The sequence below is a fragment of the Rhinolophus hipposideros genome (assembly GCF_964194185.1).
Source record: "Rhinolophus hipposideros genome assembly, chromosome: 11".
Classification (NCBI taxonomy): domain Eukaryota; kingdom Metazoa; phylum Chordata; class Mammalia; order Chiroptera; family Rhinolophidae; genus Rhinolophus; species Rhinolophus hipposideros.
Window position 1 is genome coordinate 76905748 of NC_138057.1, and position 15101 is coordinate 76920848.

General features: G+C 58.8%; 1 protein-coding gene across 1 annotated transcript in view; it reads right to left on the bottom strand.

Moving 5' to 3' along the window:
• Positions 1 to 14877, bottom strand: part of EEIG1 (estrogen-induced osteoclastogenesis regulator 1) — a 33980-nt gene extending 19103 nt beyond the window's left edge. The window contains exon 1 of the mRNA XM_081065540.1: positions 14066 to 14877. Within this exon, the coding sequence (XP_080921666.1) occupies positions 14066 to 14211 (146 nt within the window). The 5' untranslated portion in view covers positions 14212 to 14877. The remainder of the gene's footprint in view (positions 1 to 14065) is intronic.
• Positions 14878 to 15101: the final 224 nt, after the last annotated feature.

Here is a 15101-nt window from a genome sequence, read left to right on the forward strand (position 1 = left end):
GCAGGAAAAGGGTCAGGAGAAGGGAACTTGGGGCGCCAGTGGGCAGCCCAGGGAATGGGTTCCAGGGAGACCCATGCCCACCCTCAGCACTCCACCTTCCCAGCTGCCTGGCTGCAAGCACTTTTCACGTCTTTGTCACCACGGCCTGCCCCGCACAGAGCCCTGGCCTGGCAGGGAACAGCTCAATCACAGCCATAGCAAGGGCTGGGGGTGGTGAGGCCGGCAGGACAGGGCTTCTCAGACTCAAGCCAACATTGCAAAGTCCTTGGCTTCTCACGAATGAAGATTCCCAGGTGCTGCCAGAACTACAGACTGTAGGGCAGGGTTTCTCAACCTGGGCACTAGTGACATTTTGAACGGGATCGTTTTGGTTTTTTCAGTGGTGTCCTGTGCACTGCAGGATGTTTAGCAGCTCCTGGCAGTAGCACCACTCCCGCTGTGATAACCAAGAAAGGCTCCAGACATTGCCAAATGTCCCCTCCCAAGGGGGCAAAACTGCCCCCAGTTGAGAACTACTGCTGCAGGCCTTGGACTGGACTTTTTAAACAAGCTCCCAAGTGATTCTGACGCAGGAGCTGGGCACCGGCTAAGAGAGGGCATACCCACAATAGCTGAGTGGGCCCCCAGGGACCTCCCAGCCCCAGCGGTGCCCCTGGGTTCCTGATTCCTCCCATTCGGCCCCTGTAATGAAAGGTACCGGGACCAAGGCTCCACCAGGTGAGTCCCACTCCGGCTGGCAGCCCTTGGGGGGCTGCCCCTGCATCCAGCCCCGCCCACTCCACGATCCCCCAGGCGGCGGCCAGGTTCCTGGAGGGGTCGGTGGTCATGCAATCAAGGTTCCTGGCTGATGAAACCCAGCCAGGGAAAGGCGAGAGTCTAATAAGGAAACAATTTAAATTGACAACATATGCCTGTGCTTCCCGGAAGAGAAGCGAGCACAGCCGCCTGGGGCGGGGCCCACCCTGGGGAGCAGCTGAGGCATCCGTCCAGGGGCTGCAGGGCAGTAGAGCCTCATCCCAGCAACGTGGCCGGCGTGGCAGCCCAGCAGCATCGGGCTCCTGCCAGGAATTCAGGGCCGTGCGCAGCAGTTCTGACACAGCCAGCCCGGCCTCCTGCAACACCATGAGGCAACAAGAAGTTCCTAGAAGCCAAACCACTCTGTGCTCCACACTGGAGCACTCACTGGAGCCAACCGGCACCCTGACCCCCTTCTCTGCTCTCCTGCCAAAAACGTGAGTCCCGAGGGTGGCCCTGGGATTGGCAGGTGGAATAAAAGCTGGTGGCAGCAAGTGACCCTCGGAAGTACAGAGTGGACAGCCCACTGGGGCTTCAGAAACTCCACAGTAGCAAAGACGCAGGGGGTCAGCCAGGTCTCTCAGGCTCGGCGGGAAAGCATCAGGCTGAGCAGCAAGGATTCTGGAGTCAGGTGCACCTGGGTTCAAATCTTGCCACTCACCAGCCGAGTCACCTTGAGACAGTCAAACAAACCTACCACGGGCAGGTGCTGGCCTCCCGTTTTACAGACACAGGACACAGCCTCCGCCCCCCAAGGCAGGCCATTCGGGCAGCTTCCCCACCACCCATGAGAATGCATGGATGCGCTTCTCACTTCATGCCAGTGGGCACTGCCTCTTGCTCTCACAGCCTGAGAGGGAGCTGACCGTTGAAGGGATCCAAAGTAAAGTGCTGGCTGTGAGCAAGTGCTGGTCCCCCCGACCCCCACACACCTGGGCGGAGGCCCACACCACACAGTGTGGTCCAGCTTGGCTCCTGTTTCCTGGATGCCCTCCCGTATGCCAGCTGTTGCTCTGCAGGCACAGCCACCACCCACTTCACAGGTGAGCACAGTGACACTCAGGGAGGCCACATGCCACACAAGAGGTGAGGGGTGATGTGCACTACCCGTCGCTCCTGTAGGATGGCTGGGAGACGGGCTTTCTCCGGGGACTGTGCTCTGTGGGCGGACCCTTCCCCACGTGTCTCAATACCAGGGACGAGGCAGCCTCGAGACCAGGCTTACGCTAAAGGAGGGTGGTGATTGGAGCAAAACGCGCGGGCAGGGGGACATGGCACTGGGCCAACCCCGTGAAGACCTGCTGGTTGGGACCAAGCCAAGTCAATTCAGAGTCGGAGGACAAAATGGGACATGTTCCTGTAGAAGTTAATAACACATCCCCCGTCTCCCGAGCACTTTCTAGTTATGAGGAGTGAACCGACATCTTTCCCTGCCTGCTCTCTTGGAATCCACACCCCAAACTGGGAGGTAGGCACCATCATCCCCACGTCACAGGCGGGGAAACTGAGATGCAGAGCACAGAAGCCACCTGTCCCAGGTCTGGCTGGGAGAGGCCGCAATCTGAACCCATGGCTGTCTGACCTCAGAATCTCACACTGGGCCCCCATGCCAGAGCTGGGCCACACTGGAGGCCCTAGAAATTCAAAGCAAAAAGACACAGTTGGTCTGTATTAGCAACTTCCCCTCTCTCAGGACCCACAACTGCAGAAAACACAGAGCTTCAGGGTTGGCTGTGCTCAGGGAATTTCCCTTCCTGAGCCCTAAGACTCCCAGTGGGTCTGCTCATAAGTCATGGGTGCGGGAGACAGAGCGGCCGGGGTTTCAGGCCAGGCTCTGCCACCCCCTGGACACGCCATCTCTGGGCCTCAGTTACTATTCTGCCCCTTTCATGAAGGTGCGGGGAGAACAGGGCCCGACACCTACCCAGAGGGCACTCACGCTGCAGGGGAACTTGGCTACCACCATCAGAACTGACTCCGAGACAGGTGGTCCCACAGGAAGTCAGGCATGCAAGACCCTGTCAGAGGCCCCTTCCCCACCCCAGGACCCTGGATGAGGACGTCTGCCCAGGCCGTGCCCCTGGCTCGGAAGTCCTGGGAGGTGGACAGGCAGGTGGTGCAGGAATGCCACGGCCGCTCCTCGCTGACTCACGCCGGGGTGGTGTTTGAATCACCCCAGGAAGGAAGGAGACAAGGGAGGCATCCCCATGCCTGGAGCCTGGCTCCTCGAATGGCTGGATTCAAGCAAGTCACGAGGATGTCCCCGTCCTCTGAGCCCCTTGCCAACTCCATAGCCTTTCCTAAAAGCACCCTCCCCACAACTACTGCAGCTGGACAAACTATTTCCTCTTCTGGGCCTGGGTCTTAGGTATGAGGAAAATGGAACCAGGCTCCCATGTCCCAGAACATGGAGATCCTACAGGTCTTTGTTTCACTCACTGCTGCTTCCCACATCTGAGGAGTGCACCTGGCACACAGTAGGTGCTTAGTAAGTATTTGATAACTCGATTAATGACCTTCAAAGCCCTGCCTCCAATAAGGGCTGCACTAGACCTCTTTGCACAGGTATTTCCACCTTCAGGAAAGAGGCCTCCCAGCTGAGGTTGGGCCATGTCATCTTGCTCTCCGCACAGTCTGAGGGGCCAGGGGTCATCGCTGTCTCTGGATCTACCCCCAGGTGTCCCCACAGCTCCACACAGCACTCCCCATGGCTCCCTGGACTTCTGAGGTGACTGGGGAATAATGAGGGACCACTCCGCCAGAGCCACATCTCTTCACAGAGCCAGCACAGACTCTGACCTGTTTTTCCAGCCATCTTCCAAGATTCCAACCACAGGAAGAAGGGCTCAAGGTCAGGTGGGACCATGAGGACCTGACTTACCAGTCTCTACCTCCTCCCAGATACCTGATTCTTCTGCAGAGCCACGGACCACCCCTGGGCCGATTGCTGCTTCTGTCATTCACTTATTACCTACGCGTTAACTGAGCACTTACTATAAGCCAGGCCTGTGCATCCGGAACAAGCCTGGGTCTCGGTCTTGCCTGCATCCAAAATAGGCATGGACATTCTTACCCAGGTCCATGTGATTCCTCTTTAGCCAACACGAAACCCTGAGGAGGGGCTGGAGCCCAGGGTCAGACCTTCCCTTGGCCTCCAAGGAGAGTACCCAGTCAGTCAAAGGCCCACCCCCAAGTGAGGGGTCAGGGCCAGAGCATGCAGAAGAGGCCAAAGCCCCCTGTCCCCCTGTGCTCAGCACTTCTATGAGAGCTTGTGTGTCTAACGGTCTCCTCAGCTCATGGGCTCCAGGTCAGGGACCATGGCTATCTTGGCCACTGCTAGGCCCAGCGCCCAGTGCCAGGCCAGGGTAGTGGCCTGGCTCTAATCACAAATGTTTCCTGAATGGGTGAACTACAAGAAGAGAGAAGAGAAACAATTAAAGGGAGGGAGAGAGGAACGTGGACCTTGCCTTTCTGCACCCACCACTGCATCCTCTCCAATAACTGCCCTAAATTCCAACCACTGCCAGCCTTTACTGAGCACTTACTCTGTGCCAGAGGCTATGCTGGGTGTTAATTTCTCGAATCCAAACACCAAGAAGAAGCTTACTGTTTCATTTCACAGATGAGGAAAGCAAGGCTCAGAGAGAGCCCATGGTCTGGCAGTCTCAGGAGCCCGCCCTCCCTCTGAACTGCCAAGCCCCCCAGCCCAGAAGCCCCTACCGAGTTTGCAAGAGGCAGAAGGGAAAGCCCCAACCAAAGAAGACAGTTGGCAGCTGCCAAGATGAGTTATGGTCTCATGAACAGGTCGGGATGGTTCAGGCTACCCTGCCGGAAAGACCGAGGACTTCCTCCAGGCAGCCAAGAAGGTAACCCGCTACGGCGCACAGGGCCTTGGCAGCCAGCACCAGCGCAGGTGGGGGCGTCCCAGGCTGTCTCGGACACAGACCTGCGCAAACAGCGTCGGAGCCCAGCTTGCAGAGCCTCAGGGCAGTCCCGTGTAGCCAGCCTCCCAAAGCAGGACTTGACAGGCCCCAGAAAGCCCTTTCAGACATGACCAGCACCCCGACACCGATGGATCACGCTGGCTCGTACCAGGATGGCTGGGTTTCATCGGAATGCTTCTGAACTTTGTCTAAATGGCATCAGAGCAATCTCAGCTCCGGCTTCCTTCCCTCAACATTGTTTGTGACACTTGGCCCTGCTGTGAGCAGCAGCCGCTTGTTCATTCTCACTGCTGCACAGGAGGCTGCAGTTTTGTTTTTAACTGTTGCCATGACGACAAAGGTGGGAAGCCACCCCTCTCAGCTGAGAGACACCTCCCCTTCTGGGACCTGGGGCCCCAAGTGGTCACCCCCATGGCTGCCCTGGGTGGTTGTAAAATACAAACCTGCCTGAATCAGAGCCTTCTGTGGCTGTCCCTCAGATGAAGTCCCGGCCACATACCCCCCAGACCCCCAGGCCACGGGCTCTTCCCTGCTCAGCATTCTGCCTTTGCTGTCCCTCTGCCCTTCTCCCACCACCTGCTAACCTACTCAGCATCACTTCCTGGAGGGGCCCTGCGGGGACACACAGAGGTACTCAGGATGTTGCCCCTGAGGGGCTGGGGGCGGGGGAGCTGCAGGTGTCTGCAGAGGAGTCCAGCACTCAAGAGAGGAAGTGGTGGGAGGTGAAGGCGCCTTCCGTGCAAACAGGACCGACTTCTGCCCTTCCCAGCCCTCTCCCCACACTGGGCTGTGCACTGGCTTCGCTCTCAGGCAGGCTTAGTCTGTTTCCAGCTGGCAGGTGCCCGGCCCTGTGCGAAGCAGGTGGTCCTGATCTCAGGTACCTTCCACACCCTGTTTGATGGAAGAGGAAGGGAAGGCTAAAAGGAAAGGCACTTAGCCATGGTCACAGCCAGAGGGCAGCTGTCAAGGTCCAACTGCAGAGCCGGGGCAGCAACAGCCCCTCCTCCCCACCCCCCACAGAGGAACCACCCAACACAACCTAGTGGCTCCCCCAGCTGCCATGGATGCGGGTGGATGCGGACGAGGGCTGCTCCTGACACGGACTGATACTTCTGGCACCAGTGGGGAGGGGCTGGACCCCAGCAGCTGGCAGTGGCCGACACATAGCCCAGCACCATCAGCGCCCACACTGGTTCAGTGCCAAGGAAAAAAAAGTCCCAGCCCTACGCCAGCGCTAACCCATGGAAGGAAGGCCCAGGACTAAGATGCACAGGAGGCCACTCCTGCCCACAGTCTGGGGAAGGAGATAAGAGGGTGGACAGGGATCACAGCATCCTGAGATGAGGGCCCACAGTGGGTATGCAAGGCCCAAAGAAGCCAGGGAAGGCTTCCCGGAGGAGGTGGCCTTTGTGCTGAGCAGTTCAGCCAGGTGAAGAGGCAGGGAAAGGGAGCTTGAGGATAAAGCAACTGCAGAAGCCAAAAGCAAGGAGTATAAGGTACGGTGGAAGCAACGGGAGTGCCAGGGGCCTCCCACTCCCACTGAGGGACCCTTGTCTTTCTCATGTGCTCCCCTGCCCTCCACTTCATGTCTTCTGCCTGCCAGAGTGGGTCCCGGAGCTGGCTGTGCAGAGAGCCTCTTCCACAGGCAGAAGCCTCCCCCAGCTCAGCCCCACCTAGTGGGAGCACGCCAGTTCTCACTGGCTCAGAGCCAAGCACCCCAAGGTGGGCCCGGTTCATGTCAACAGACTCCACTGGGGACCCTGAGTGCCAGCGTGAGGCCCTTCCCCTTAGACACTAGGGTGTGTCTCCTCACCTGCCCCCACCCCTCCAGAGGGCAGAGCCAGTGCCCCATTGGTGGGGAGAGGTATGCTCTCCCCTCAGCAACCCAGTCAGTCCTAGCCCAAAGGGAAGTGCCAGCTGCCACAGAGGGGTAACTGAGGTGCACCAGCCAGCCAAGCGCCATGACTCAGCCCGGGGAAGAGAGGACAGACTGTAGCAAGTACCATGCGTCTCCCATGTGCCAGGAGCCGAGCTGGACATCTGACAGGCATTATCTCACTGAGTCCTCCCAAGAACACTGTGAGGCTGGCCCCAGCAGCCCTGCTGGGTGGGGGGGCCACTGAAGCTTAGCGACTAAGTCCCTTGCCCAAGGTCACACAGGCAGCAAAGGGCAGAGGCAGGATGGGAACGTCCTCCCCAGACCTGTGTGTAGAGCAAGGCACCAACCTGACCAAACAGGCAGAAAGTAAAGTCCTCATGGGAGTGCCTTCGTCCCAGCCGCTGCACAAGTTGGCTGGAGGGGCTGCGAGCTGGCTACTCCCAGTTCACATCTGGGCAGGGTGGGGGGCAGGTGGTTCCAGGCCTGCATGTGAGAGCTGTTCCAAGCCCAAGGTACCAAAAGGGGCTCAGAGCAGAGACCAAAGGTTTGCAATCACAGCCCTAGGTGGAAACCAAGGCCCAGCACAAGCTGGGCAGCTTCAACCCTTACTCACCAAAGCCACCAATGGCACAGAGTGACCTCATGGCAAGCCAGAAGGCCCAGGGGAGACAGACCTTAGGTCACAAAGCACATCCGGGCCTAGGAGGCAGGTCTGGTTACCCCAAAACCCAATGCACTTGCCAGGCAAGGTGAATAATGAACAGACACCCCTCATCCCCACCCCATGTTAGTTCCGGGTCTCTTTCTAAGCAAATCTGATGTCTCTCACCTGCTCAAGCCTTTCTGTGGCTGTCTGGGCAAGACAAGGATAAATCTATACTGGTTACCCTGGGCGTTATACTGCCTGCCCCAGAAGCAGGCAAGTGACCGCAGAGTCACCACATGGCAGTCACCAGACTTCACACTCTGAGTCCCCAGGCTCATGAGACCCAAGAACAGACACGCTAGTAGCTATCACAAGGCCCAGGCAGGGCTTCCTGAACGCAAGTCAGGACTTCCAGGTACTGAACTAGCAGAGTTCAAAGGTACCCCGGGCCCCCAAGCAGAGCCCGCAGATACTCAGTGTGGTTGCTGCTAAGAACCCCTGGCCAGAGGGACTCCCAGGACAGAGCTCGAAGGGAAGAACAGGCCTCAGGGAACAGCCTAGGCTCCACAGAGCCAGATCACCTGGGGTCAGGGCTCTGCCATTGCCAGGCTGGCGGGGAGATGGCAGGGGCTGCCAGGGTGACACCTGCCAATGGTGTGGCCAGCTGGCTGCAAAGGCCAGGTCCAAGGAGCAGACACCAAGGCCAGACACAGGCTGGGCAGCTTCAGGCTTCACCACGGGCCCCACCAGCACAGCCTGACCACAAGGGAAGCCAGCAGCTGGCCTGGTGCCACTGCCTGGCTGCCAGTGGTGACTTCTGTGGCCTGCCAGCAGCACTTCTCTCCACATGCCTGCCCCCCACCCCCACCCCAGGCTGCACGTGGAGGGCTTTCCACAGGGCCCCCTGGGACCAGGTTGGCCTGAGTAAAATGAAGGAGACAGAGCACGTCAGGATCCAAGGGCAGGCAGTAGGGGCAGGAGAAGCCTAGAGCAGGCAGCCCATAGAGGCAGCTGCAAAGACCTTTGGGCCAAACGTTGCCATGTACCACTGTTGCCAGATCTTCCCATTTAAAAGACTCCGGAAGTCTTGGGTTTTTATGCTGTCAAAAACTATTAGGGCCGGCCCGGTGGCTCAGGCAGTTAGAGTTCCATGCTCCTGACTCCGAAGGCTGCCGGTTCGATTCCCACATGGGCCAGTGGGCTCTCACCACAAGGTTGCCGGTTCGATTCCTCAACTCCCACAAGGGATGGTGGGCAGCACCCCCTGCAACTAGAAATGGCAACTGGACCTGGAGCTGAGCTGCGCCCTCCACAACTAAGACTGAAAGGACAACACTTGACTTGGAAAAAAGCCCTGGAAGTACACGCTGTTCCCCAATAAAGTCCTGTTCCCCTTCCCCAATAAAAAATAAAAAAATAAAAAATCTATTAGAACATGATGGGGCAACAAAACCCCAGCTACGTTGGGCCACTGAGCACGCTCTAAACTTCCACCTTTCAGCACCTACCAGGCACTAGGTGTGGGGCAGGCACTTCAGGACGAGGAAACCCACCTGCCTCCTCTGCCTGGCACTGCCCAGCCAACTCCAACTGTCCATTACTGGGTGCCAGTCAGCACCCCTTCTCCACCCATAGCCAAGAGCCACCAGCCTAATTGGCAAAGCAGGCCACACCGCTACCCTGCCCGTCGGCTGGCCCCTGAAGGCCAGGAACGGTCCGGTCCAGCCCAAACCCCCACCGCCCCTCTTCGCACCAGAACCACGCCAGCCCCTTGCCTAGACCACTGACCAAATGCCGTCTAGCCAGGGGCCGCTCCCAAAAGGCTCTTCCCGCCTCTCTCCAATCCAATCCCCATCAGCCTTCAAGGCTCCTGTGAGGGGTCACTTCCTCGGGGAAGCCTTCCCTATTGCAATGATGTGCCCCATCACAAGATTATGAGCTCCATGAGGTCGAGGGCCATGGCTCGCCTGGGGGATATGTCAGTCAACACCTGTCAAACAAGTGGACAGAAGACTCAAAAGAAATGCCCTCCCCAACTGGTCCACTGGGATCTAAGGGAATCCTGGGGAGGACTCGCTCTAGATCTGCCTGGCTCTGCCGTTTCCGTGATGCCCACCAGGCACGTGCCCCCATCCTGTGGGGAGCTCCAGGGACATAGGATTGTCTGGTCCTTCTTGCCGCTGAAAGCCCAGGACCAAGCAGGGTGCTCGGTAAATGTGGCCTCCTCCTCCCTCCACACTTTCAGTGTCCAGAGCTCCTGCTCTGTGTCGGAAAGTGGATGCCCTGCCTGCCTCGGGGGTCCCACGGTACCTTCACATCCCGCCCCCTGGGGCCCAAGGGATGAACCACGTGTCATCTCCACACCACCTCCCTCCACACCAAGACGTGTGTGACAGCAGGCCTTGCAGGGTAGCAGATTCCAGTGGCATTCCGCAGTCTGTGCCAGGAGGGAGGAAGAGAGCCTTGGGGAAGCAGAGGCCCAGCCAAGCCTGTGGTAGGTGTGTGCAAAAACCTGGCCTCACCAAGCCCGGGCACAGGGCCTCCAGCTGCAGAGCCGACTTGTCCAAGACGTTCTTCATGCCCCCCAAATCTCAATCATCTCTCCAAGGCCTCCTATTCTGGCTGGCTCACGGCCTAGCCCACGGACAAAAGGCAGCGCCTGTACTGGGAGCAGGCGTGCCCTCTCAATCGGTTGCCCACATAAAAATCCCACTGAAGAGACAATTGAGAATTCAAAGCTGCCAAAGAAGAAAGGAAGGGGGCAGGGCCTCCCCAAGTCACACAGTCTGCTTCTTGGACAGCCTGGCACACAAGTCCAGGGCAGGAGAATCCCCTGATGGGCCCCTACTCTCTTTTTGGCCCTGCCTGCCTGCTCCATGCAGAGAGGCACAGGGGACAGAGGTCAGGGCCAGACCCGAATCCACCCAACTGTGCCATCATCTCCTCCCATGAAGTGACCTGAACAAGTGATTTCGCTGTCCTGGGCCTCAGTTTCCTCATCCATTGGCTGAGGAGGCACTCTGTCTGTCTCCTCCAGAGAGCACTTGCTGTAAGGTAAATCAACACCTCCCTCTTGCTCCTTCGCCTGGCACCACCAGCCACGTGCACGGGGCAGGCCACAGGACCAGGGCCAGCTGGGCACAGAGACCTCTTGGGCTGTCTGAGATTCTTCCTGACTGAAGGACAGATCAGTTGAGGCTGAAAGCCTGCTCCCAGCCTACCAGGGGAGACCACGGCCCAGCCCCCTGCTTCCCAACTCACCAGACTTGGTTGGAACCCTTGCATACCTCCCAAGACCCCTGGGAAGGACTCCCAGATGCCATTTGAATGCAAATGCCTGGAAGGCCTCTGGGCAGGGACCTTGGCAAATGCCCACTATGCCACAGTGCCAGCCCGTGCCTCGCCCCAAATCCATGCCAGTGACCCCCTTATCCTCAGATCTCACAGGATCTAGCTCGGTGCCTCAAAATTATCCAAATCTGGAGTTTCCTGTGCCACCCAAACCACTGAGAGAACTTCCTTCAAAGGTACGCGTCCATCACATGGGGCTGGAGCTGCTTCCAGCCCTCTGCCACCAAGGCAAGGCAGGGCTTTAGAGCTGGATCTGCCCAAATTTAAATCACAGCTCTCCCACTCCCTAATTGAGTGACACGGCCCATCACTTTATGTCTCCTCACCTCAGTTTCCTCATCAGCTCGTGAGGTGGTTCAAGGACACAACTTATCAAGAATTCAAGAAGCTCAGCAGGTGCCTGGCATACAGTTAAGTGCACAAAGGTGGCTGAAACCCTAATCATAAAAGGGTTATTTTCCCAATTGCATTATCAGCTGAGTGACCTAGGGCATGTGGCTTCACCTCTCTGGCCTCAGTGCCTCTCTGGATGGCTGAGAGGATTAGTGGACATACCATTCACAAAACTCTCTGCAGGCACAGCGTCTGCCACATGGTACAGGCACTCAGAACGTGGTAGCTGTGAGGATTATGGTTCGTAACGAGGCCTGAGAAAGATGACACTGGGCACAGCGACGAACCACCTGTTCTACCTGCTCAAACTGGGTCAGGCTGGAGCTGTGTACCCAGCTGTTGCCATGGCACCCAACACACAGGGAAACACTCCAGCTAGGAAGGCGGGTGTTACAGGGGTGGGGCCTTAGACACCACCCATGCCCACGTCACCAGTCTCTGGGCCATCTCGGGGTCCTTGGGCCTGGGGTAAGTATGCTACTGGATCTGGGTCTAGGATCTAAACAGTCTGTCACCCCTACCCCTTCCCCAACTCCAAAACACTGGAGCCTTGGCCATCTGGAGAGGTGAGCTGTGAGGTGGGGCTCCCAGGCTGCAGACCAGGGTGGGTGGGATGGGAATTGAGGGGGTTAAAAAAAAACCCAGGAACCCCCATCTCTTAAGCAAAATCCAAAGCAGTTCTAAAGCAGCCTCAGGTCACCACGTCGCTGTCTCTCCTCCCTCCAGCCACACTGCACAAACAGGTACCCAGCACCCCCTAAGTGCTGTCTCCTCCCTCCAGCCATACTGCACAGCAGCAAACAGGTCCCCAGCACCCACTACGTGCCCAGCCTTGGGGGACTCATGTCAGCTCCGCCCAGCCCAGCCCCACTCAGGTTTCATCCAGGATGAGAGCTGGGAAAGGCTGTTCGGGCTCGGCTGCCTTCAGGGAATCCATGGCCCCTTGCCAGGAGGGAAGAGGGGAGGCAGAGGTGAAATCCAGACACTGTGGGCCAAGACCTGGAATTTTCCAGACTTTCCGAGATGAGGGGGCAGGTTTAGGGCAATGAAAAGGCTGACAGGTAGGGTGACAGTGGGCCCAGGGCCTGGGATGCCAGGAGAGACCTCAGCCTGGGGCTGAATACCAATTCCTCAGTGGGATCCAAGACCCTGGCCCCAACCCTAGCTGACATGTAGGCCCCCTGCGGACTCTAGCTGTTCCTCCCCCATTCAAGACCTGGGAGTGGTAGGGGCTGGGCTCCTCTGCCATAAAAACCACAACTGCTGCAACAATCTGTCTGAGCCAGAAGTGGCATATACATTATCCATTCCCCCTCACAACTCTAGGGGTGGGTATAGCCTCTCCCGTTTCACATAACAGGAAACTAAGGCTCAAAAGCAGAACCAGACAGTAGTTAAAAGCACATCCTAACTTTGAATCTGGGCTCTGCTGTATTAACTCAGGCAAATCACTCCTTCTCCAAGCCTCAGTTTTCAACTCTGTAAAATGGCGATAATATTCCTACAGGAGCCCACCCACCCAACCTCCACCCTGCTCCATGGCATAGTCAAAGGGCTAAGTGAGAGGTGGTAATAAAATGGGGAGCACAGCACCAATAATTGCTGGTTCTTGGAATCACAGAGGTTAGGTAACTTGCCTGAAGTCACCTAGTCAGTGAGTGCTCGAACCCAGGCCCTAGCTATGAACACAGCCCTTTCCCTGAAACCTTGGGCTGCTGTGTGGGTGGCCCTGGATCACAGGCTTTCTAGGCAACCAAGAACACCACCTCTCACCCCACCACCCCCACAGCAAAGGGCAGCCCTTGTCTGAATTCCTCAGATAAGCAACTCCCAGTAGACTGGGGAACCCAGACCTGAGCAGGCCCAAATGCTCGGAAAAGGTACCCTACCCCGTCCACATCAAGTCCTAAATCTGGGTTAGGCTGTGTGGCTCCCTTCCCCTCCTCCCAACAGAATGTTAGACCACCAGATACATCCAGTACATCTCCAAACAGGCCAAGTTCAGTTGACAACTGCCTTCTGAGAGGTCCCTGGCAAGCCACTTACTTTCTCTTTCTGGGCCTCAGTTTCTCCATCTGTAACAGGCACCCCATCTCAGAACCGTTATGCAGCTCCAGCTCTCTGGGCCTACAGGGAGGCCTACAGAGCAGAGGGGCAGAGCAGGGAAAGGAACCAGCATGTCCTAGGCACTGGGCCAGGCCCTACACCGCCTTCTATCTACTGGATCAACATCTCCGCAACTCTCTGACACAGACGTGTATTGGGTGCAGAAAGTGACAGAGCTAGCACTCAAACCCCCATCTGTCAGGCTCCAAGGCACTCTCCCTGAGGGGCCAGGACTACGTGATCCCAGGTGGGCCCAGTCAGTGGGTGTAGCTTGGGAACTCAGTAGCCCTCAGCAATGAGCTGGGCAACTGGACCTGCAGGATGGGGTAGAACACAAAACCAAAGTTGACCAGGCCTCTTTAAGAGATGGCTGAAGCCTCTTTGACCAGGGCATTTGCAATGCAAAGCAGCCCAGCTCCAGCCAGAAGAGGACAGTCACTCAGAGCGGGTGGGCAGGTCAAAATCTAGCCACCTCCCTCCAGACAGACCAGGAGTGCCTGGGGCCTGGCCTTCCCAGAGCAGGGAGTGTCTGGGAACCTGTGGCTGGCCAGGGTGCTCAATCATATGACAGCCCTAGTGGCCAGCTGGGTTCAAGGTGGCCTGGAACACTCCTCCCCATCTCAGCCCCTCAAGGCACAAACCCCGCTGGGCTTTTTGTGCAAGTCTGCAGAATGGGCTTACAGCAGGTTGTGGGTAGGGCCCCAAGTGGGGGGCCGAAAAAACAGACCCCCAGGTATCTGGCAGCTCACCTGCAGATGGGTGCCGGCACCCTGCCAGTTTCCTCGGGCCCAGACCTCCCAGATCGCTCAGCCCTGCCTTGTGCAAACCTGCCCCAAACACACATCATCCTCAAGACTCTCTGGGCCCCAAGGGGCACTTCCACACTCGCCAAGTGGCTACATCTCGCTCATCACCTCCCTCCTCTGCAAGCACGACTGCCCCAGCTCCTACCGTGAAGATAAGCTGACAAAATCCCCGCCATCCAGCAGTCGGACCTTGCAGAAGAGGACCCCGTTCACGAACGGGACCGCCGTCAGCTCCTCCAGGGTGAAAGTGGTTTGGAATTTGAATTTCTTCTTCTTCATCAAGAAAGCCATGAGCGAGTTCCCTGAGTCTGAAGCCCCGAAGGCCCAAAAAAGGGGAGAGCCAGAAATCCCCAGGATTCCTTTCCCTACACCACACCCCCTCCCCAAAACACCAGCGCTGGATCCCGCCCAGATGGTGGCGGAGGCGGCAGAACAGACCGGGATCTGAGTCCGGAGGGCCCAGGTCGGAGCGACCAGTCCAGTTCGCGGGCCGGCTGGCTTCACCCTCGGGGAGACAGGGCTCGGAGGGGCTCGGAGGGGCCGAGAGCTTCACCGGCATGTAAACAGCGGGACACGGCCCAGGAGGCAAGGGCAGGGGTGGCGGACGGCGCGCGAGCGGCCGCGCTGGCGGGCAGCATCCCGAGCCGCGGCCCCCGCGGAGCTCACGCGGCGGGCGGACCGGTGAGACTGAGGGCGACCCGCTGACCGGTGAGGCCGAGGGCGGCCGGCGGCCCCGCCCCCGCCCCGCTGGCGGCCGGGGGAGGCGCCCTCGCTGCGCACACGCCCCCGCACCTGGGCGCCAGGCGGCCTTCGCAGGTGAGTCTGGGGAGGCTGAGGGCACCCTCTGAGGACGGCCGGGAGCTCTGGGGGCCTCTCCGGGAGGCGCGTCGGGGACACCCCCGGCCGGGAACGTCCGGCCGCGAGCCCTCCCGGCGGGCACTGGGCCCCGGGCAGCGCGGACGCCGCCTCCTGCTCAGCCCTGGGTCCCGCGCCGCGGGCCCCGGAGAAGCTGAGGCGCCCACCCGGCCGGCCGGTGGCGCCCGCCGCCTCTGCCCAGCACCCCGCGAGCTGCAGCACCGTAGCCTGCGCTCCCAACGCCGGTGCGAGAATGCGGAGGCCCAGCACGGCCGCCCGCGGAGCAGCCGCCGAGCGCAGGAGGGGCGGGACGCCGGCGGCCTGGC